The 23,326-nt window shown below is 41.3% G+C and overlaps 1 protein-coding gene across 3 annotated transcripts in view; it reads right to left on the bottom strand.

Moving 5' to 3' along the window:
* The window catches only part of PREX1 (phosphatidylinositol-3,4,5-trisphosphate dependent Rac exchange factor 1), a 126,842-nt gene that overhangs the window by 40,104 nt on the left and 63,412 nt on the right, over positions 1-23,326 (bottom strand). For 2 of the 3 annotated variants that reach the window (XM_053992999.1, XM_053993000.1), the window contains exons 4-13: positions 22,457-22,561; positions 19,503-19,604; positions 13,312-13,473; positions 12,767-12,900; positions 9,900-10,015; positions 8,792-8,941; positions 6,650-6,797; positions 1,938-2,038; positions 790-893; positions 39-88 (exon numbers count right to left, since the gene is read on the bottom strand). In XM_053992999.1, the coding sequence (XP_053848974.1) occupies positions 39-88; positions 790-893; positions 1,938-2,038; positions 6,650-6,797; positions 8,792-8,941; positions 9,900-10,015; positions 12,767-12,900; positions 13,312-13,473; positions 19,503-19,604; positions 22,457-22,561 (1,172 nt within the window). The remainder of the gene's footprint in view (positions 1-38; positions 89-789; positions 894-1,937; positions 2,039-6,649; positions 6,798-8,791; positions 8,942-9,899; positions 10,016-12,766; positions 12,901-13,311; positions 13,474-19,502; positions 19,605-22,456; positions 22,562-23,326) is intronic. The other variant, XM_053993001.1, reaches the window with a different exon arrangement.

The raw sequence follows: 23,326 nt of genomic DNA, 5'->3' as shown, positions 1-23,326 counted from the left end.
GCCAAATAAATTCAAAGGGATCACAAAGAGGAGCTTACTTGACCACTGGAGTATACAGGCAGTGCAGTCGGCAGTACAGCCTCACCCCCTGAAGAATGGAAGATGCAGAGTGTTAGCAGCTTTTTCCTTTTCAAAGAAACACTGACTAGCTAATGCTAACAAAACCTGGACACTGATGTCTCTACTCAGCTGGAATTTTTTCTTTATTAATATTGATATTCAAAACATGTCCTTTAGCCTCTCTGTCAAACATTCTTTCTTCTTTCCTGGTTTCCAACAGCCAGAAACCTGTTTTTACCTCTAAACACCTCCATTCCAACATTTTCTCCATTATTCCTTCCTCACAATTAACCCATTAACCAATGTCCATATGAAAAAAACCAAATTTATTAAAAGGTATGTGGACAAATATGAGATCAACAGAACTCATTTAACAAACAATTATTAGGAACAGTTGAATCTTGATCTCTTTTATCCCCCTGAAGTATAACGATTTTATGAAGATTTGCAGCAGACACATTATCACCTATTGTTTTAAAACCTTTTGTTACTCTACTGGGATTCCAATCAGCAGTCTTGGGTGCAGTCACAACTGTATTGGTGTTCATTACTAAACTCTGCTTCCTCTCCCTAATGTGAATATTTCCTGTGGCATTAGGATGGACAGCTCAATATAACACAGATCAACAGCAATGGCAATCTCCCACACAACAGGTCAATGACATTCAGAGGGATAGCAAACTTCTTGATGCAAATCACAAAGTTCCAACTAAGAATGATAACACGAACCTTGGACACGATGTCTTCCAATTCACTTCTTGGCTTGTATGTTCCATCATCATAGCGAAATCTGTACATCACCTGTTCATTCTTAAACTGGTGCTTATCTGAAACTAAAACATCAGCATGATAATTTGTCTTTTGTCCCCACTATGTTCTTTATAGGCCAGTTGGTAGAAATTGGATTTTTAAAATTTTACATCAGATTCAGTTAATGTAAGTCTTTGGAAACAGTCCTAGTGAAGGGAATTAGGAACATCTGACCTTTCTCGATGAGTTTTGAACAAAGTGTTTCAAATTCCCACAATAGTTATCACAGCACTAACAGCCATTTTTGCAGTTGACCCATCAACAGTATTCCTTTGAGGTGCATTTTGCAGCTAAACTCACCTGAATGCTGAAATTGGGATATTTGCTGTTTAATTAGAGTAGAATTGTGTTGCTCTGTCTGCATAACACAATATGGAAACAGCAGGAGAAATCTGAATTTAAACAATATAATCTGGATAACGACCTTTTAGTAGAAATGCAGGTAGCACAGAAAATTTTCAAACAAGCATACTTCAGTCATGCAGCACTTTTGTACGTGCTGTCCTGCCCTTCTAGAACACCTCATCACAACACTTCAAGGTCATCAGCTGGGTGAGATGAAGAAATATGGTCCCTCACTATTTTAAAGAAAGACATTCTTGCCAAATGAGCTGGAAACACAACAAACCCTCCATTATCTCTTTCTTTTGTGACAAGCAGAGTCATTTGAATGACCCATCACCTGTGCCCTGGTCTAAAAGAGCACTGCTCCTCTCTTCTCTGGATTGCTGATGTTCCATGTGCAAAGCTGTATTTATGGATTTAACACATTTTCAAACACACACAGTACAAAGGAATATACACCTGATATATACCCCAACTAAAATGTTGCAGAGAAATCAAGCAACTGCAGACACAAACACTTTCCGAATACCAAACAAGTTCTCTTTTCAAGGCATAAATTTGCCCACTCATTAATCCCAAAAATCACTAAAAATTTTGAGGATTTGATGGGTATGGCAGCAGAAAGTATTTGAACATCATGTGAACAGCTTCAGCAAGCTTCCCACCCTTATTTCCAGGGCATTACTGAAATCTGATATCTTTTTATGACATGGCACACTCACCATGATGAATGATTCCATTTTCCAATAGTGCCTGTCCCAGGTTGACCCCTTCCTCTGGTTTGCTTATCTCTCCAATCTCACTGAGCCAGGATACAAACTCGCTGCAAAGGGGAGCAGAACACACACAGTTAGCTCCAAGTGGCACTTGCCTCTGTGAGTCATCAGCCAACCACAGGTGACTCTCCTTGAAGCAAGTGTGAAAACTGTTGTAAGCAATGGTACCTCTACCCAGTAGCTTCATTTCCTACATTCCTGGAGGAAATGCTCTGCAGAAGATTTAGCCTCTTCCCATCATTGCCCTAAGCTCACTGACAGTGTGCACACAAAAGGAAAGATGACACGGCTGTGTCTATAAGGATGATGCAAATCCTTATCTTATGGAGCAATCCAGACATCCATGGGGGAAAAGGTTAGCAAGCAAGATTAAGTGAGAACCCTAAATCAAGTTCAACAGTAGGGTATCCTCCTTTTCCAGCTACTTCTTCCCAAGTTACCTATCCAAGTAGTGTTCATGATTTGACTTAATTATACATGCTCATCTTCCTTCACTGGGTCTGATTTCTGTCCCCAGCCCCATGGTGTAATTGGATTGGCTTTAATGCAATCAAGTAGGACTTAGGACAGAAGACTCAACCTACTGAATTCAAGCAGTACAGAGCAGTAACAGAGCGCATGAGTCCCGCTGACAGATTAATTTAAGGTCATTTTCTGAAGGTGGTGCCTGGCAGATTACATACAGCATGCTTCTAATTTATACACAGAAGATGCTAAGTCTCATCTGCTGCTCATGCAGCACAAAACAAAACCTCTCTGTTGAGGGGCAGAGCTGCACATATAGGCAGAATAAAAGCCAAAAAAATTGATAGATATGTAGGATGCTATTCATTAGAAAGGAAGTGCAAAAAAGCAGCTGTAGCAAGCCTGATGAATCCAGCTCTGTCAAACCCAGAGTACTGAGCTGTTTGCCAGGTTAATTAGCAATTATGCTAGAAATGTTTTACAGTCATGGAGAAGAACAAAAGGAATGTATGAAAGTAGAGCAACTTATGGGAAATGTGAGTTCAATAAAACACTTGGATGATTGCCAGTGTGCAGAAGGTTGCTGCTTAACAAAGCCAGTATCCACGTCTCCACTTGTGGGTTTTAACTGAAGTATTTTTAGTCTCTTTGTATTTATCAGCACTGACTGATCTAAGCTATAGGAATTATTTGCATTTTGCCTTTAGAATAACAAAACAACTTCAGGACTGAAAACTTTGGCTTGCTGAGGGGCTACTCTGTAGCTGTCATAGTATAGAAAAAACAAGAGAATCTATTCAACTATGCCAGGAGATTCCCATGGAAACCAGTAGAGTTTTGTGAAGTCCCTAAAGCTGGATTAGTGGCACTGGTGAGGCCACACCTTGAGTGCTGTGTCCAGTTCTGGCCCCTCAGTTTGGGAAGGACGTTGAGATGCTTGAGCGTGTCCAGAGGAGGCAACGAGGCTGGAGAGGGGCTTGGAACACAAACCCTGTGAAGAATGGCTGAGGGAGCTGGGGGTGGCTCAGCCTGGAGAAAAGGAGACTTGGAGTGACCTTATTGCTCTCTACAGCTCCCTGAAAGGTGGCTGGGGTCAGGTGGGGTTGGTCTCTTTCTCCAGGCAGCACTGACAGAACCAGAGGACACAGTCTCAAGCTGCATCGGGGAAATATATGTTGGATATTAGGAAAAGTTCTTCATGGAAAGAGTTGTACAGTTCTTGAATGGTCTGCCCGGGGAGGTGGTGGAGTCACCATCCCTGGATGTGTTTAAAAAAAGTCTGGATGTGGCACTGGGTACCAGGGTTTAGTTGAGGTGTTAGGGAATGGATTGGACTCAACAATCTTTAAGGTCTCTTCCAACCCACTCATTCTGTGAAATCTGTGAATAGTGTTGACTCAAGCTATCTCCTAGGGGAAGTTCTTTTCACAGTGATTCTGAACTGTTTCTGTAAGTATTTAAAAGCTGAAACAGAATATATAAACTGCAGAGGGAGGCAAAGTAAGAATGATCCTCCACCCTCTCTGCTAAGGACATAAGGCAGGCCTCCTGTGCAGGGCCCCATCATGGACCTGCTGCCAGGGACTGCACCCATGGGAAGCACCCCAGGGAGAGGTCCCGTTGCTCTGGAGTTCCCCATCAAGAGCAATGGGTCATAGCACTTAAATGGTTGCCTAAAACTTCAGTGGAAGCTACCCTGTTACCTTTCCTGCTTCTTTTATTTGGAACTATCTCTGGAGTTTATGTGGATTTTAAATGTAAGGTTGATATGGTGAGCTGAAATAGGAAAATAACTGAATGCTACTCTCACAGCTGTGGAGCTTCCCAATCATGGGATGGTTTTCTTAAGAGCTGATTTAAGATTTCTATGACCTTTGATTCAGAAGCAGAATCAGTAATCATTTGATCTGAAGGCTTTATGAGCCCTGAAATGTGTATGATCCAAAAATATTCCAAGAGGTTCTTAAGGAATATGCTAGACTGTTTCTAAAAAGTCGCCAACTCAAAGAGTGGATGGCAAAGCTTGATTTGTTTCCTCATCCTGTCTGAAACAGTTCTCCAGGATAACTAGAGTATCCTCACTTCCCAGTGCTGCCATGCTCAGTTCTCATCTGACATCCAGGTCAGGACACAATCTCCCAGCTCCACCTTGGAAATTAAGGGACCTGGAACAACTGTGTTTCTACACAAGAAATACACAGGAAAATCCAACCCATCCAGGACTGTACGATCTGATAATATATGGTTGAAATCTCCTGAGGTTAGCAAATGCTCTCTCTTACACACTCAAGGTTTTGCAGGGCTGAAAAGAAGCACAGCCAGCATATCATTTACACACAGTGACACCAACACACATAATTCCAACTGTATCACCAGTTTCTTGCCTAATGCCACAAAGAGTGATGAGGAAAATAGATTTCCAGTCAAGCCAGTCAGTTGCTGAAGTTAAGTTCAATAAACAGCCTTATAAATAAATGCATGTGATGTCTCTGAAAATATTTGGATTAGATCATGCTGTTTTCCCAAAAAAAAACATTTTATCTCTTGAATTATGAGATGCTGATATTCACATGCCAAGAGAAAAATTATTTTTGGGGCTTTTGTGTTGCTCTCAGCTGCATATAACAAAAAACCACTAAATACATCACAGCATAGTCATCAGCGACTCCCTCAGGCAGGAGTATCTGCAAAAATAAACAGGTCACAGCCAATAAGCATTGTTCAGGGAAAGCCCTGGAAATGATACAAAATCTGCCAGTCATGACTGGAATGTACTGACTGAGTTGCACTCAGCTGGGTTTCCCAGGACTACACCAACAAGTGAATGTAGAAAAGATATCAGCAGAGTTCTTTGCTGTGGGAACAACTAGAACATTAGGAGAAATAATCCTTTTGTAAGTGATCAGGATACCTGTGGGTATCTCAGTCTGGGCTCAGTTAGCCATTAGCAAAGGTAGGTCAAGTTCTCACTACTGGAGTGTCAGGTGGTGTTCAAGCAAACTGAGGGCATTGAGCATGACAGACTGTAAACAAACAGTCATTTCAAAAGGAAAAGTAGTAGCAAGAAATCCTGGATAGGACTTGAAACTAAGCATAGTATCAGGGAGCCCACAACAGAGTCATGCATAACAGCACTGGAAGAACGTAAGTTTCTGACCTTGTACTTCTTTTTGCATGGAAAATAAGAACTGCCATTATCAGATCTAAAAGGTTTCAGTTCTAATGCAACAAGATCACCTTGGGGGGGGGTGGGGAGTGGAGGATGTATGTGAAGAAGAAAAAATCAACTGCTTCTCCAATATTAAGAATTTTTTTTTTCTAGCTGAAGTATCACCCACCGATGCTACCAGCCTGCCTTCTGCCAGGCAGAAAGACACTTCCACCCCTGTGCACTGGCAATGCTGCTGCAAACTGCTGTTACAAAGACCAGAGAGGAAGGGAAATGAATGCATAACTGCCTCAGAACTTTTTTCTTCCCACAGCTGATCATATCAGTCATTAACAGCTGAGGAGGAAAAGTCTTCTTAGGTCGGCTGCTGAGTGCCGTGCCCCACAGGACACGTCCCTTCTGCAGTCCCACTGCTGCCATTGCCAATCACTGACTCAAGACGCCCACAGAGTCTCTTCCTTCTGCTGCCTCACATGTCATCCTTCAGAATTAGTTTGTCATTATTTTGTAATATCTAGCTGAATCAAAGAGGTTTTTTCCAGCCAGTGAAGTTCTACACTTCTAACAAATGTATCAGGTCACATGATGCACAAAATTTCATTGGTGCCTGTTACGCTGACAAATAGGAAACTTCTAAATACAATGCTGAGGCTTGGACAGTTCTGCTGGATTTAAGTATCACCTGGAAAGCATTTGCTTGTATACCAAAGAGAGTCTAGGTTAGGCCACCAACAGCCCAGAGCCTGTGGGAGTTTAAGGTGGTTTTCTTATTCCTTTTGATGATCTGAAGCAGCTGTTATGACTTACTGTAAAACAGAGTGAACTGTCACACTATTCAGCCTGTGTATGGTGTGAAACAAAAATCAATTATTATTTTTTAATAAATCACTACCGTAATGGGGCTTATGGTCTTTCTAATTAAGCTGCATCAAAGCACATCTGATCTGTGCCACAATGCCATCCCCAGAAATTCTAGAGTCCATTAACTGGCGTGAAAGACCTTTTCAATTCAAATACCACTTACTTGCCAAGAAAGCACTTGGGAACAGTACTTAATTTTCTTCTCCTATCTTTGATAAGGTTCACTTTCTTGCTCATCATCATTTGGTACAACTTCTCTCCTTTCTCTGCAATCATGACATATGCATCCCTCTCCATTCCCAGTTTCAAACCTGGAATATAAAGTAGAAATTTCTTCAGATCTTTAATACCAAATAAAATGTTTCCTTGAAGTCAAAAGCTGAGGCCAAACAGCAAAAATTGCAGAAACACAAAAATTGATTGACTTATTTTCCATTTAAGGGGGAAATTAGGTAATTTTTTTATCTGAGTACAAAACTGTCATTGGTAAGTTTAGCACCACCAAGATGCAGTTTTTCTTCCACATTTTAAAAAGCAGCTTTAAACTTATGGTTATATCATACCACACAAAACAGAATGGTTTACAGAACATGAAGAAAGTCCAAAGCAAGATGAGCATGGGTCAGGGCAATCCCAAGCACAAATACAGGCTGGGAGGAAGGACTGAGAGCAGCCCTGGAGAGAAACGCTTACGGGTGCAGGTGGATGAAAAGCTGGACATGACCCAGCCACACAGAAACCCCCCGTGGGCTGGCTGATGCCCCAGCGTGGGCAGCAGGGGAGGGGGGAATTCTGCCCCTCTGCTCTGCTCTTGTGGGAGCCCGTCTGGAGTGCTGTGTTCAGACTGAGGCCCCTAACATAAGAAGGAGCTGGAGCTGCTGGAGCAAGTCCAGAGAAGACCCCAGAGCTGCTCCCAGGGCTGGAGCCCCTCTGTTCTGGAGCCAGGCTGGGAGAGCTGGGGGTGCTCAGCTGGAGAAGAGAAGGCTCCAGGGAGAGCTGAGAGCCCCTGCCAGGGCCTAAAGAGGCTCCAGGAGAGCTGGAGAGGGACTGGGGACAAGGGATGGAGGGACAGGACACAGGGAATGGTTCCCACTGCCAGAGGGCAGGGCTGGATGGGAGATTGGGAAGGAATTGTTCCTTGTGAGGGTGGAGAGGCCCTTGCACAGGGTGCCCAGAGCAGCTCTGGCTGCCCCAGCCCTGAAAGTGTCCAAGGCCAGGTTGGATGGGGCTTGGAGCAACCTTGAATAGCAAAAGGTGTCCCCACCCATGGCCTTAAATGGCTTTAGGGTTGCTTCCAGTCCAAACTGCTCAATGATTCCGTGATTCTCAACCTCCTGAAACCGATTTCCTGTGGCAATTGAAATAACTTCAAGCATAAGACTTGTTAAAGGCACTTAAATGCTTGGAAGAGTAGGAGACTTTTTAAATGTCCTATTACTTGAAGCCAAAAATACAAAACTGCCGAAATCAACTTCACATTTGTGAATAAATTAAAACTGGGCAGGCACATTATTTTCTCATCCTTTATTAATTAGCCTATTTACTAATACCTTAAGCTAAAAATAGTGTTTGACAATCATACTATCCAATAAATGAAAGAAATACTGCATGACTTGCAGAATGACTGATAATTGAATCTAAAGAACATTTCATCTTCACTTTGTACCAGTTCCCAAGTACATAATTCATGCTAACTTGAAAATTGGTACAGGCAGGGGGATGATCTCTGAAAACAGCAGGTGTCTCTGTTATAACTATCCTCATAGCTGGCATTTTCTGGCCCTGTTCTCTTTAGATTTGCAAATTGCTTTAGGAGGATAGCATTTGCAAAAGTTCTTTGGTGCTGTAGATGCTTTATGTCTTCTAGCCTGAACACATGATTTTCTGGATATGTTACTCTAGAACTTGCAAATCTGGGCAACTCTGGAGTCCAAAAGAGACACACATTTTAGACACCTCCAAGACTAGCTTGAGAACAGGCAGCCTGAAGTGGTCCTCTACTTCCATGCCTAATTTTAGCAGAAATCAACATTAGGCAGAATTTAAGTGATCGGTGTAAAGCTAGAGAAAAGGAGAATTGTGCATTTTTTGGGAAGAGAAGTTCATCCTAACTGCCTTATGGTAAGATACTGCAATGAATCAAGAACCTTCTGAGACCTCAGAGCTGTTTCCTAGATTTTGGAAAGCATTAAGGACAGATTTTAACTTTCTCCATGGAGGAAAATGTGCAACCTTTTTTCTTTCTCTCAAATACATGTATGTGCATATACATTTGTCCTACAAGTGCAGTACAAAATACACTTACTCTCTCTCTGCTCCCTTTCCCTGATTATAGCATCCAGCCACTTCTGTTTATCCTCGGCAGTCTTGGCCATACAGACAAACCACTTGTTTTTGGCTGTGTTGTGAATCTTCCAGCCATTTGTCACCGTGTAGCCGTTGCTGTGGTAATCTGCTGCAAAAGACCGAAGCACAAAACACATGGTTTGCAGGAAGCCTGCTCCTTTAACCAAACCAGTGTGGGATACTTTCAGTAAAATCATCTTCTTTGAAGACCTTGATTCCTGAGGTGTTCCTTACCGACTGCACGGAACCAGCTGTACTTACCACTCTGTAAGTACAAGTATCAACAGGCTGTTCAAACTGACTGAATGCTTCAGTCCTAAGAGTGACACTTGCTGATTTCACCTCAGAAGAACTAAAGTCTTTTAAATACAAGGCCATCAGTGGAAGAGTCTATGTTTGCTCAGGGTATTTGTTCTGAATTTTCTGGGGACACGCTATCTTCCTGCACTGCAAGGATTTCTGTCCCCACAACATGGAAACTCTTTATGTGTCGAATGTTTAAAGGACATAATAGTAATTCTTGGCTTGTTACAACAGGGGCAGCAGTGGTGTGGTCTTTATGGATGGAATCAGAAACCCACCCAGTCTTCCTTGGCTGTGTCAGGATACAAGAATCATAACAGAACTGCCATTCCCACGTTTTGCTCATGGTCATATCCCATGCTACTAATTTGGATACTAAGATTAGTATTTCGTAGCATTCTAAATGAGAAGAAGATCCAGAAATTCTGTTATTTTAGCTGTAATGGCTTAAGAAGTAAAAAAAAAAAAAAAAAAAAAAAAAGGAAAGAAGAAAGAAGCAACTTTTATTAAATTAACTTGGATTAGGACCAAAAATAGACAAGTTTCTGGGAACACATACTCTTAATAAAGTTATTTCAGAAGGAAGGACTAGTGCCTGAAAGCATTTCCAGTCTTTCAACCACATAACTTGGTCCAATAATGAAGGTGCTACAAGTTTTATAAATTGCTTCAGATTTCACTAAAGGAGATGGACAAGTACTTTTGCATCACCTTCCAACACAAGATCTGAACTTGCTGTGTTCTTAAAAGACAATAACACTTACCTGTTCCATCTTCCACATTCTCTACTTCCATGACTTCTGTATTTATTCGGCCCCTGAAGATATAAAGGGACCCGTTGATTGACTTTGTCCTTTTAGATGCTTTTTTCCCAGTAACTCTGCAATTAGGATGAAGACTGTTACAACACATAAGCAAACAGTCTAACATATATATGAATAAATCAATCTGAGATATGACTATTAAAGGAGGATTCCAGTATAGTGACTGGTGGTATTTAACCACACCTCTGATGATAAATAATTGGAATTCTCATTTAGATTTCCAAGATAGGTGTGTACCAGTGTTCGTATAGCAATAACAAGCTTGTTTTGCCAGATTATGTGAAGATGCAGGTGGCTTCAAGATTCACATTCTTGATGACTGACTGAAATACATGTCCATGAACAGCACATGGCCTTGCGATGACAACTGCAGCATCACCTGACAACATTACATTTGACTCCTCTTTTTTGCCTAAAGCTGTGATCATTTTGTGGTAGGCACCAAACTTCAAATATGAAATTAACGTAAAGAGGCCAGTGTCACACGGCCTGCCACATGTGTTACATATTCTTGTAGGTAAAATTCTGCTGGGGCAATTTTGCACCCAAGTTTACATCCTTATCCATAAGCTTTATAGTGTCTCTGTTGAATTCAGGAAAACACTTTTCATTACTAGTTGTGTTTTGATTTTTATGGCTAAAATGGGTTTAAAACTATCCAAGTGACACCTGTTGTGCTCTACTATCCAAGAATAATCCTGCTATGCAAGCCAAAACACAGCTTGTTAAATGGTCATTAAGAGGTGGCAGGTGTCCAAATTCCGGTCAGTGAAGGTTCTGCTGTGGCAATTTCCCAGTACCTCATCAGATTAAAAAAATATTGCAGTAAAAATCAGCTGGGGAAAAATTTCTTGTCAGAGTGAAGTACCTATAATAAATTGAGGTGAGATTAGAATCACCAATTTTTTTTCTGAACATTTTTTTCTTTTACAACTACCTTTAGTGACAAATAGACATTTGGTGATGACCACATATTTACATCCAATTAGATTGACAGGGACTGTGATCTTGGGAACTATTGGATCCTTTCCTAAAGACAGCTCCTCAAGTTAAAAGAAAACCTGTCCTGCCCTAGGGAAACCCTTTAACCGTTCAGCCTATTTCCCTACATGAAACATATTGCTCATGATATCAGGACTCAATTTAAACAGCAGTCTACAATCCTGCTAAAACCAAAAAGCAATACTCAGCTCTGAAAATCTGCCATCAGTTTGACAGACTTCCCTACACTTTTGCAAAAGGAGCTGTTGCAGACAATACCGATCCCTTGAGAAATCCAAGTGTTACAGCAGGCTCCTCCAAAATCAAGCCAAACTACAGAGGAGCTTGGTAATGTCTCCTGAATAAAAAGAAAGTTCTGCTTAGAGGGCACTAGAACATTTTTTTTTTTCAAAATCTTACTGTTCCAGGAAAACTGTCTGGACAGCACTGGAGTTAGGCTAACCTCAACTACAAACAGGCTATAAAATCAGTTTCTAAGAGCTCTGAAGGAGTAGAAGATTAGTATCAAATTAACTGGGTTTTTTTTAAGGAATAGTTTCTGTTAAAAAACACACAAATTTCTGAACTCTGTTTCATACAAAATTTTGGACTTTAATAACTCTGGTAAAGGGTCCAAGTAAAGTGTTTCCTCTCCTTTGTGTCATTTCAGAGTCAGAATGCTTCAGGTAGATAACATTTTAAGTCTTTTAGATTTAATGGTGTATTTTTTTTTAATTTAAACATCTATATCTCATCTACTTTTGAATGTAGGTGTCACCTAATAATTTGTATTTAGGTTGTATAAATTCGGTATTGTACACACAAAAAAAGTCTGAACATTACTGAAATTAGCTTTCACAGCTTAATGGTTCCAAAATTTCCATTGTTTCCTTGGGAAAAAAAAAAAAGATAGAAAGAAAAAGGGAAAAAAAAAAGGATAAAAAGACCCAAATTTTGAGAAATGAGATTTTTCTTTGGAGAGAATACTGGTTTTACAGAATTTCTAATTGGGTTGGCTGTTCTACTTGGCCATCACCAGTAAGGAAGTATATCTTGAAGCAGGGAAATTGAATTACAGGAAAGGGAGGTAGGAGGAGAAGGGAGTGCAGAAAATGCATTGTAAGTTCAGAACAGACCAAGACATGAGAAGGAGACTGGGGTTGTGAAGGTGAAAAGCTCAGGAACTGAAATACCATATAATTGCTGCAGAAGCAAGTTGCCTTCCACTCTGCCAATGCTATTTTAATTGCAAGCAGCAGGTGTTAATAACACTTAAGGATTATCAGGTGGGATGATGTAAAAAAAATTACCAGGATAAGAAAGGAAGACAATAAACAGAGCACATGGGCTATAAATGCTGACGGCAACAGCCAAATCTTCATCTCTTTCTCACTCCCCAGGGCCCTGAATCTATTTTATGTTTGCTTAGTCTTCTACATTCCCCTGTCTTGGCTTTTTATCACTTTTCACATCACCCTCTTATGCTTAGCATAACTTCACAATGTAAGCTGGCACCTTCACATAATTCCTGGAGAATTTTGTCTGTAAGAACTCACCCTGAGCTTTAGCTGCACTGTTTTAACTCCTCTTTGGACTGCACACTTCACAGAGGAGCACTCCGATACTGCCTGGAATATTTATCCTACCACATAGTGACTTCTCTCTCCTATTGCCTGAGTGATAGAAATAGTCAAGAACAGAGGAAATTTCCACTTGTGACTCAGCCCCACAGAGCAACAGAGAATACAGTGAATGATCAGTAACTGATCACAGCTTCCACATACAAATCTTCTGAATGGTAAAACTGAAAATACAGAGGGACTCACCTGGATTTTCTCTTGCAATAGACCAAGAGATTATCAAATAGAAAGAACATTCGCTCCTGGATGTTTCCTGCTGAGATTTTTAACAAAGTCCCTTGCAGCAAGAGCTGTGTGCAAATATCTGTCAGATTTGACCCCTGAAACATAAAAAAGAGAGATTAACTTTCCTTTATGAGTGCACAATGAAGGTCTTTTACTAACACGCCCTTATTTTATCTGCCATTAAACTGTGAAATAACTGATGCACTCATAAGGATTTCACCCAGATCTATTTGCCTTTCAAGTGAGATCTGCCCATTAGAAATGTCAGTTCCATTCTAGCTCTAACATCTTCCTTTCTTTCATAATCTGCTTGTTCTGCTACAATTTAGCACCAGCCTGCACACACAAAATACACATTAAATTCTAAATTACTCTGAGTGATACTGCCCGCACCTTCAAGAATTTACATGTCACAAAAGAAACAGAAATAAATCCCTGTACACAACATGAGTCATTAAACTGTGCAGTTAACAGCCTCCAGGGAGCTTGCTGGTCCTGCATCCTACCTCCCATCCTTCAATGTGGGACTGCAACTGTTCAAGGGCTTCCAGTTTCTCCATCTGTCTCTTGGTCTCATTGATATTTGTACAGACTGTCTTCATTGCCTGCAGTGCATTTTGGACAGCTGGGTGATCAGGATGCTTAGAGGGAGTCCTCTTAGCTAATTCCTTAAAAAAAAAAAAAAAGAGAAAACATGGAAACTGAGAAGTGGTTCATGGAAAGGTATGAGCATTAGCAGGCAATCCTGCAGCAAAATGCCAGAACCATTGCAAAACTACAGAGAATTTGGGGGCATTTTATTGCAGACGCTGTTCTGTATTCTTCATGTGTACAGGGTTAATATAACATGAATACTGTTAAATAAATGAGGCAATTGCTCATGTTAAATATGCTACATTAAGAGAGCTCAAGACAAGTATGTTTTGCTGTGTCAGATGTGTTTACTTTGTATATTCAGAAGGCTGGGGCATATGTCCTGACATCAAGACAAGCAACACCTCTGCTCTGAAAGAGTCTGTAAGAGTCTCTGCTTCACTTGTGTCAAAGCACAATAGCCCAGTTAAGCCCTGTCCACTGAAAAACAGCACAGGCAAAACTCAGAACCTGACAATATTAATGAGTTTGGCAAAAGGGGCAACCACTGTCAACTCACGATTAATCATTTTTTTAGACCAATAGTATTTCATAGTTAGCCACAATTGAATAAGAATATATTAAAGAAATCTAAAATATGGCTGATAATTTAACCTTGATACATAATATGGTGTTTAAGACTGAAATACTTAACTTTCGCCCCATATTTGGTTGTTTAAAAGTCCTGTGCTGCTGAATTGCATAATTCTGCAAGAGATACAAGAATAAATTTGGATACAGCCAGAGAGCCTGCCCAGTACTGTGATCTGAATGGAGCTACATTGCTTCCACCCATCTGTGATTTACAGAGTAACAGATGCACAGGAAAAGGAGGCTCACTGCTACAAATGTCAGTTGATATCAAAATGAATTCCCTGTGGAAGTCTTTACTTTTGCTGAAAGTGAGGCCAAGAAAAGTAATTGTTTGAAAAGCAAAGGCAGGAGACAGGTGTTATGCTTTGGTGGCACTCTGTGACTGCAACACAGATTACTCTCACTAAAAATCAGTGAAGTTCTGCAGCTCCAGTGTCACCCATACTGCACTGGGAACAGGTATGTACACACTAGCACAGTCTAAACATCCCATTCAGAAATATCCCCAAAACACAGATAAAGACTTCTTCATTCACAGCACGCCCTGCTGCAACAAACAGCATCTTCCCATGCCAGTCACACCCCGGGGCAGGAGAGGAGGCTGGGAACTGGCTGGGACTGGCACTCGCCCCTCCACAGCCCTGTCTGAAGGCGTCCAAGGCAAAGCCCTGCTACCCTGACACCGCCACTTCCCAAAAGAGCAGAGCTTCTGAAACACAGGGAGAGAGCTCTGGGTACTCATTTCTTTTAGTGACACATTTATGATGTGTAAACTCTAAGAGCATTTGACAACATTTTGAAAGGCAGTTGAAAGACAGCCCAGATGGCAATACCTGGGTAAGCCCTGTCCTCCACAAAGCCCAAAGACACTGCTGTCTGGAATTGCTATCTCCTGTATAGCAACTTGTGTGCTAATAGGGTCAGGAAATAAGGCTGCTGCGAGAAAACTACTTCTTGCCAAGAGTTTCTTAAAATAATTCATAAAAGACACTTTTCTTTCTTCTTTTTATTTTTTAAAGAAATCTCTGACATCCTTCCCCATGTCCTCCCTCACTGCACAATATTGACTGTGTACTTCAAACTGACAGCAAATACACTTCGCAGCTGAAAGTTACACATTCCTTTATTTGAGGAAATACTTCCTCCTACTTTTATTCCCCTGAGGACACTCAGACACGGCCTAACATGGACTTGTCTATGGGATGCTGACACAGTGCATGGACTGGTGCAGATCCCTGCTGCCAGGCTGCCCTGCTCTGCGCCACAGCCCCGGGCACGCACCGACCGTGGCTTCAGAGCAGGCCCCCACTGGCCTGCTGAGCAACACAGCTTCACAGAGATACCAAAAGACAACATACTCCTTTGTTTATCAGTTCAAAAAGCTAAGTTAATCAACAGTTCAGCTCCAAATGTGCTTATAAAAGAAAAAAAAAGGCAACAAAAACCCAAACCACTTTTCTGTAAACATATATGTTCCTGTGAGCTTTATATTTGCATTTTACAGTTTGTAATATTTGCCTGTACTAACCAGAAAATAAATGATACATCAGACTTCCTCTGTGTACCTGCACGTCACAATAGTTTTTTTATTCTGCATATTGTTAAAACTTGTAATTTATGTCAATGTCTCTGCAGGGTAAACACTTGACAAGCAATGGTGGATCAGATAAAATAGATTAGCTTCAATATGCCACTGAACCTACAACATATGCTAATTTAGAATGCAATAAAAACATGTTTCTGGTTTTATAAATATAGCAGTTATTTGTCATGCTATAACTGCATGACTTTTGTCATTTGAAGACAAAAGCATGATTTATAAATTGGCAGTGCTTCTTAGAGCTCTTTAGGGAATAGACAATTTTTAATATTATGCTACATAGAGTTGGATTTCAACCACACAATGTCATGAGTCTAAGGGCAACACAACTTTTCTTGGAGGAGGGAAGGGGGGGAGAAAAAGCCAATCCTCCAAAGATAAATATATTCAATTATGGCCAAATAGAAAGTTCTGTTCCTTGAACAGCTATGAGAAGAATAGAGAGATGAGGGAGGCAATAAGGTAAGCTTCCTTCATCCTGTTCTGTATGCACACCAGTGGCTTCCCATCTTTCCCTTTCCAAGTGCGGGCAGTGATGCATAAAGGCCTGTGTGTGCCTCACTGCTGGGCTTTCCTTTCCAGGGGATTCTGACTCCTGTGACTCCTCTCTGCATACAGGTTTATCTGCCCCTCCCAGGGCCAGAAAAACTCTTCTCCGCATGAAGCAATACCTGATTACTGTCCTAATCGCCCATGGAGTTGTATGCTCTCAGATGTTTTTTATGGATCAGAGGTGGAATGTGCATTTCTGGCTCGAGTCTGAGCAAATCGTCAACAGACCAGACCTCAGGCAAGGTCCCAGCCCTGCGAGCTCCGGGCTCTCAGCAGCAGCGGGTGCGGCTGTCATGTGCTGCACATTCCTCCTATGCCAGAGGAAGGAGACAGAAGTGACTGTGCCTAATCCCCACACGATGGTGTGATTAACTCATGATTACCACTGCCCCAGGGTTTACTTCTTGCTGACAGAAATGCTCTTTATTAAGGGGGAAATGCTATTTTTGTTCAGAGACTGGTTTACATAACAGCTGCTTCTGTTCTTAAGCAGTAGAGTTGAGACTAGTTAATAGAGTCCCACAGTCAGCACGGGCGAGACAGAGCTGCCTTCACCCAAACCCCCACGCTGGAAGCATTTGCTCAAGTGGCAAGTTCTCCAGCCACCCACTTGTGCTGGGCGTCCCTTTACCTCTGCTACCTTCCTTCTTCCCAAAAAACAACGCCAATCACAACCAACAGTTTCATTTTGCTTGAGCCTAGTCCAAGGCCCTTTCTCAGTTAAAAGGAACTAATTTACTGACTGACAATTTCTACACTAATCTTCTTGCATGCTGTCTGAAGCAGACAAGAACTGCATTGGGGCAAAAATACTAATATTGTTATTTCTCTATTTGTACAGAGATTATGAAATGCCATAGCTAAATTTGAGTCCCATCCTTCAAACCACACAAAAGGCTTGCAAATTAGACAGAGAAAAAGCAACAAAACTTATAAAACTCAACCACCCCCCTGCAACCAAAAAAAACCCCAACAAACCCCACCCACAATAAAACATCCCACCCTCTCACCATTCCCCCCAGAGAAAATTCCCAAACCGAAAAACCCATCAAAAAACCTGTTTACAGTCAGGCCCTTCAAAACAGCAATGTTTGTGTCACAAAAACTGGGAAACTATAAATAAAATTGAAACATATTGTCCAGCATCATCTGAGTCACTGTTCCGTCTCCATCATTTGTTAGTTAAAAAAACCCAAACAGCTTCATCAGAGCATGAGAAAACATAAGGTCACCTGTTGCATGATGCCATATTTCATTGGAAATTACTGCAATGCTTACAGTGGCTCAGCACTTGGAGATATTCTAGTGTATTATTCCTAATTAAGTAACTCAAATCAACTCCATGCCAGATTCTATTGTTCTGAAGAAGAACACACACACATATATGTCATTAATAAAAAGTAGCTACAGAATGTAAAATATGTGCCTTACCGTACTACTTCAGTTTACTTTCAAACACAAGCAAGACTGAATTATCTTGTGCATACTAGTTTTATCAAACCCACCTACTCAGCTACACTAAATACTTACATTAGACAAGGTCATATCAAAGTTACCAGATAATCTGGATGTTCACAAACTCTTGCTAAAAACAAAAAAAAGAGGAAAGTAGGCTACCTTTGGTCTAGGAGTTTTCTCATCAGCTGGAATACAATAGTATCTGTTTGCCCTGGGAATTAGATAAAGAAAGATCTAATCCCCATGAATAAAAAAGAGCTATTTCAGGAGCCATAACTGAAGTTCAGTAGCAAAGGGAGAGCAAACACTTAATTTCAAGGTTGTGCTATTTTTAAATCTATCTTTTTTCCTTGCTTGGAGAGCTCCATTTTCCTGGCCAGCACAAACAGAATCTGGCTGTTTTCCCTTAAGTGTTCTCAAGTCTGAGACATCTGTGTCTGCTCTGGTAATTTCATGCTAGCAACTATCAAATAAGTCTTGAATGGGACACAACTTATTTGCTATGCATTCACTACCTTTGAGAATCAGAATCAACCACACTTTATAATGGTCACTGCTATCTTCTGAGCTGAACAACAACTAGTGTTATGGTATTATCTCACTGACTGAGGCAGATTTGTTGCCTACTGAAAACCTAATTCCTCTTTGCTTTTTCTTAAAACTTTTATTTCCTGTCCAGGAAGTTTCAACTAGTGTGTGATCTTTATCAGCCTGTATACAAGAAGAAATCCATAGCAAAATGGAATGCAGCCCCACAAGATGCGGACCCCTCCCTGCAAGGCTGTTTGTTCAACAGGTACACGTGGGTCTGGGTCAGCTGCCCCAGAGCCAAGGCACAGGGAGGGCAAATTCATCTTTACCCCACTGTGGCTTGAAAGCAAGAAACTCTGTTTCAGTTTTCATCTTGGTGGTATTGGCTTTGGCTTTCAAAGGAAGGATGTTTGGTGCCCAGGAGTTCTGACATACGTTCATCACAGAATTCTTACTTTCTTCCACAACTCATAAAGGGACCTTTCTTTCAAAATATTAGGGAAAGTATTTGTATTTTTTTCTAATCACTTTTCTTTTAGTAAACACAGTGTGATGCTGGCTGAGGAAGAGATCAGCATCACGGAAGATTGGTGGCTGTTAGCCACAGAATATCTACCAAGCCACTGGGGGATGCCAGCTCTCCCAGAAACTGCTTTCTCTTTTTCCCCATTCTTGTCCCCACCAGGCAGGAGACCCAGCCCTGAGCAGAAAGGATGAGAGGCAAGTTAGCTCTTTTCAGGTCCTTTATGCTTTATCTTCTATGGTAAGAATACTAGAATGGGGCCAATTAGTGCCACATACCATAGTCATTTCTGGATTGACACTCGCCCATTGGGAACTCATCTGAGACAACCAAAGAGTTTTCAAACAAGCTGCCAAACAGCTGTCAGAAGATTTATCATTGCTGACTTGCTCACCATCAAACTAGAGACCTTGTAATGAAAAACCTATCCCTTTAAGAGTCCCCAGAGCCATCCAGTCCCTCGCAACATAGGCACAATTCTAGCTGAACACAGCTTTACAGGAAGTGGCTGAAACAGCCTGCACAAGCCTTAATAAGCATCTGAAGAGCACTAAAGTCAAAAAGCTTTGGTTAGTCAGTAAATCGCCCTGTCTGCTCTACCCAGACCATAACAGGATTTAGCAGCCTGCCAGCATCAGGCAGCTTTTTGCCTGTACCCATAAAAAGCCATTTTCTTCAGAGAAGATCCAACTTTCAGAAGTGTAAATCAGGGAAGCAATAGCGGCAACAAAAGTCAGGGCTAAATAAAATATAGAATCACTCCAAGAATAAAACAATCATCTGGAGAAATACTTTCTCTGGTTTACCTTGAGCAGAAGAGGATATTTGCAAATTCTCTGAATTGGAGTCAGTAGATAACCCTCTAGTGGAATGTCTGTTGTCTTTCTGCCTCCCAAGAGCATGCAACCCTATAATCAAAAAAATAAACAAATGTTACCTCAGACACAAAGCTTTCAGATGATTTTTGACACAAATTTGTATTTCTAAAACATGTCTTATGGTGAGAAAGCATTTTACCACACCTAAGGTACAGGAAATGGCACTTCATTCACCACTGACATACAGCCATCAAGTCTGCAAAGTCCTGCAGGCATCAGCAAAAGAAAATTTGCTGTGGGTAACAATGGCTGTGCAGAACGGTATCTTCTCAGAGAAATATTATACAGCTGGTGACTCAAAAACCATCCTAACAATACAATGGCAAACAGCAAACCTCGATGGACCATTACCTAAAATAATGCAATTTAGCCCCCACAACAGATACAACCTGTTGTCTTTGTTTACTATGTAAAGTTGTATAGTGTTGGTCCAGAAAACTCTTGAAGGCTAAAATAAAGCCTACTAACTAGTAATCATGTAATTAACTTTAGTCCAATTCTTATGTCTGAATTGAACTGGAATTGAAACAAATTAGTCATCTGCATAACAACCACCAATTCTCTGGTGAAACATTATGCCTGAGCACAGCTGGACAAACAACCTGGGCACCCTGGCTGGCTAACCCGCACATGTGGAACTTCTCAACAGATTATGGAAATTCATTTCTCAGGATTGATATAGAAAGGGAGTTTAAGAACAGGGGATGACACTTGGGAAAAAAAACAAACCTTATAGTCCTTGACCTGTCCTTAATTTGTAACAAAAATCTGTAATCTTTGTGACAAATCAATACTGCCCTACTGTAAGCTTTTTACACATTTCTTGATGACTGTACTATTGGTTGCTGCCAGAGACAGGTAGTAGCTTCAGGTGGACTTCAAGTCTATCTCAGATAAACTATGTCCACATTCCTATGCTCAACCACGAATATGGACTTTGCTCCAAGTCACTCCAGGTGCAAACCTGTCCTGTCCACACAGAAGTTGAACTTTAAATGCAGTTCAGCCAAGAAGTGCCTGCTTGGGGCATCACCAGTAGTGTTTTCCCCTGTGAAATACGTGCTGTGGCTCAGACATACTGTGAAATTTAGTGAGCTTTTTGGCTATAGATCTTCAATTCTTCTCTTCAAGGCATGTTCACCGACATTATACATTAAATCTCCTTAGTCCTAACTGGTATTTTTATAGACAATTGTTTGTAAAATAACCCTCTCTCCAGGCTATTCTAGATCTGTGGCATTGGCTATCCAGCTCACAATGCTTCCTGTCCAATTTCCAAGTCTCAAGTGATTCAGTCCTTGCCATCTCTTCTTTCAGCCCTCTCTCTAGTTCTGGGCTCAAAACTGCCCTTTAACACTTACTGACTTTTCAAACACATTCTCACATTCTATGTTTCAGCAGCTGTGAGGGGGCAATCGGGCCAAATCTATCCTCACAAGTAAAGCTTTGTACTCTAGTGCTGCCTTCTCTGCATAGTAGCATTGTAGCACTGGTTTGGGAGGCAGAGAAGGGAAGGGAGGCCTGGAAGAAACTACAGCACCACTGCTAAGCAGACACATCAGTGCCTACTTCCCACACTTTCTGCAATTTTAATAGTCTCTTGGATTCAGGTGCTGCAGCAAGCCACAGCAGACAGTGTGACATCTTTGATGTCCCTCGTAATCAGTTTGCCAGCTGCTGTCTCTAACACAAACAGAAAACTTTGTCAATCCAGTGGAAGTGGAGAACATTCTGAAGGTTGGGAAGGACTGTGTTTACATGCACCTTCCCTCATCTTTCTCATTGGTTTTCCCCACCAGAAGCACCCAAAAAAACCTCATGAACAAGGTAAGGGTAATTTAGTAATTCAAAGTAATGGTTTGATAAGGTTCATTAAAACTCAGACCTGACAAAGAGACTCTGCCTACGCAACAGCACGAGGGTAGGCTCCCTCTGAGGCCTGTATCTTGTGGCTAAAGTAATGCTCTGGCCCTGCTTGCGACTGATGTTTATATGGAAGTTTTCTTTTGCTGTACAACATTGGGAAAGAACAGAACTTTCACAGCAAGCAAAAAAAAAAAAAAAAAAAAAAAAAGAGCAGAAAGAAAAGCAGGTCCTTTGCAAGAAAGACAGTCTTTATTTCACTTCATAGAATTTACTAGGAAAAAAGCTGATGTGACAAATTATTCTCTCATCTATGTGCCAACCCCATTAAAAATGCCATTCATACATGGCCAAGGAAACAAGACATTCAAAAATCAAGCAGAATTGGGGTGAAAGTAAGGAGGAGAAATGACCAAGAAAGGAAAGAAAAGTAAGGAATGCAGTGGTAGAAGGCGGTGCCCACTGATTGTTTCTCCTTCCAGCCCAGCCTCTAAGGCATGTTTGAAGGATGTATGGCCACAGTCCCTCCTTGGATGGGAGTTAGGTTACTTTTGATTTAAGCAGCAATGATGCACTCAAAACAATTCATCCAGACTACATTTCTTGCCCACAACTGGACTCATTGAGAAAAGGGTGTCAAAAGCAGGTCATATTTTTCTCATGAGCCTGCAAATGGTGAGTTGGTCAGAGAACTGAGCAGGGAACCAAATCCAATGGGAACTAGCCTCAGTCTTGCTGCTGACTTATTGCATTACTCCTTTCATCATCTGTGCTTGTTTTTTCTGTTGATTTTTTAAAAATAAGATCTTCCTTGTTTCCACTGCTATCACTCCTGCTTGTAGTGCTCAGTTCTGTGCCTCAACTCATCAGTGATTTCAGTACCCCTCCACCCTGAGCACTCCATACCTGCAATGGATAATACCTGCAAAATGCCCAGCATTCCTGGGATACCAAAAGCTTATTATGAGCACAGGGCAAAGTCAGATCATTCTGTCAAGAGTGCTAGAGAAGGTGCTTACCAGAAGGAATGTTCTTACTGTGGGGATCTTGTTCAATTCCATCAGCAGTCTGAGTGCTTTCTCGTGGTTGCTACAGTACTCCTCGTACACAAAGAATTTGTCTTTCTGCAAGGAAAAACAAAGTAACTTATTGACTCAGACACCACTGGAGAGATTATTTTGCCACTGTCTGCTACCAAATTCCTTATAAAGAGAGGCGGACTCCAAGTGGCATTAGCATTGGAGTTTTCAGGAAGTGTGTGACACTCGTAATGTGAGTAATGTATATAGGTGCTCACTAATTCCTGATTTACTCTTTTGTGAGTTAACAGAGACTTTTCTGAGCACTGAGACTTTCAGCACTTTTCCTCTTAATGCTTCACTGAGATCATAGGTATTCTTTCCTAAAAGGAGGGATTTTGCTATCTTGGGAATACTTGCATGTGTGTCAGGATATTCCATGAAAGTAGCCAGAAGCAAAACAAAACCAGAAGCAAGGGGGCTCACTACTCCTGCAGGAGGAAGAAAGCCAGGTGGCTGGGAAGAGCCAAGGCCTGAAAGAAGCTCTGAGGTCTGGAGGGGAACTATAACACAAAGCAGTCAGCTGGAAATACCCTGCCATTCAAGGGGTGAGAGCCAGTAGGTTGGCTGGTTTGTGTTCTGAAACAAGCAGCAGACAAAACTTAACAGATATATATAATAGTTTCTGTAACTGGAAGAATTTCACCAAATACAAACCAAATAACCAACATATTACAGATACTAAAGGAAGGGAAGGGTAGCTTCACAACTAGATTGAGCTACTAACACTGGGACATGTCACACCCAGCAGCACATGCTGGAATGAAATCCCCTGGTAAGAAATGAAGGTCAGCTGGCAGGTCAGGGTCA

The sequence above is a fragment of the Vidua macroura genome, chromosome 17 (assembly GCF_024509145.1).
Source record: "Vidua macroura isolate BioBank_ID:100142 chromosome 17, ASM2450914v1, whole genome shotgun sequence".
Lineage (NCBI taxonomy): Eukaryota > Metazoa > Chordata > Aves > Passeriformes > Viduidae > Vidua > Vidua macroura.
This window is presented reverse-complemented; position numbering and strand designations above follow the sequence as displayed.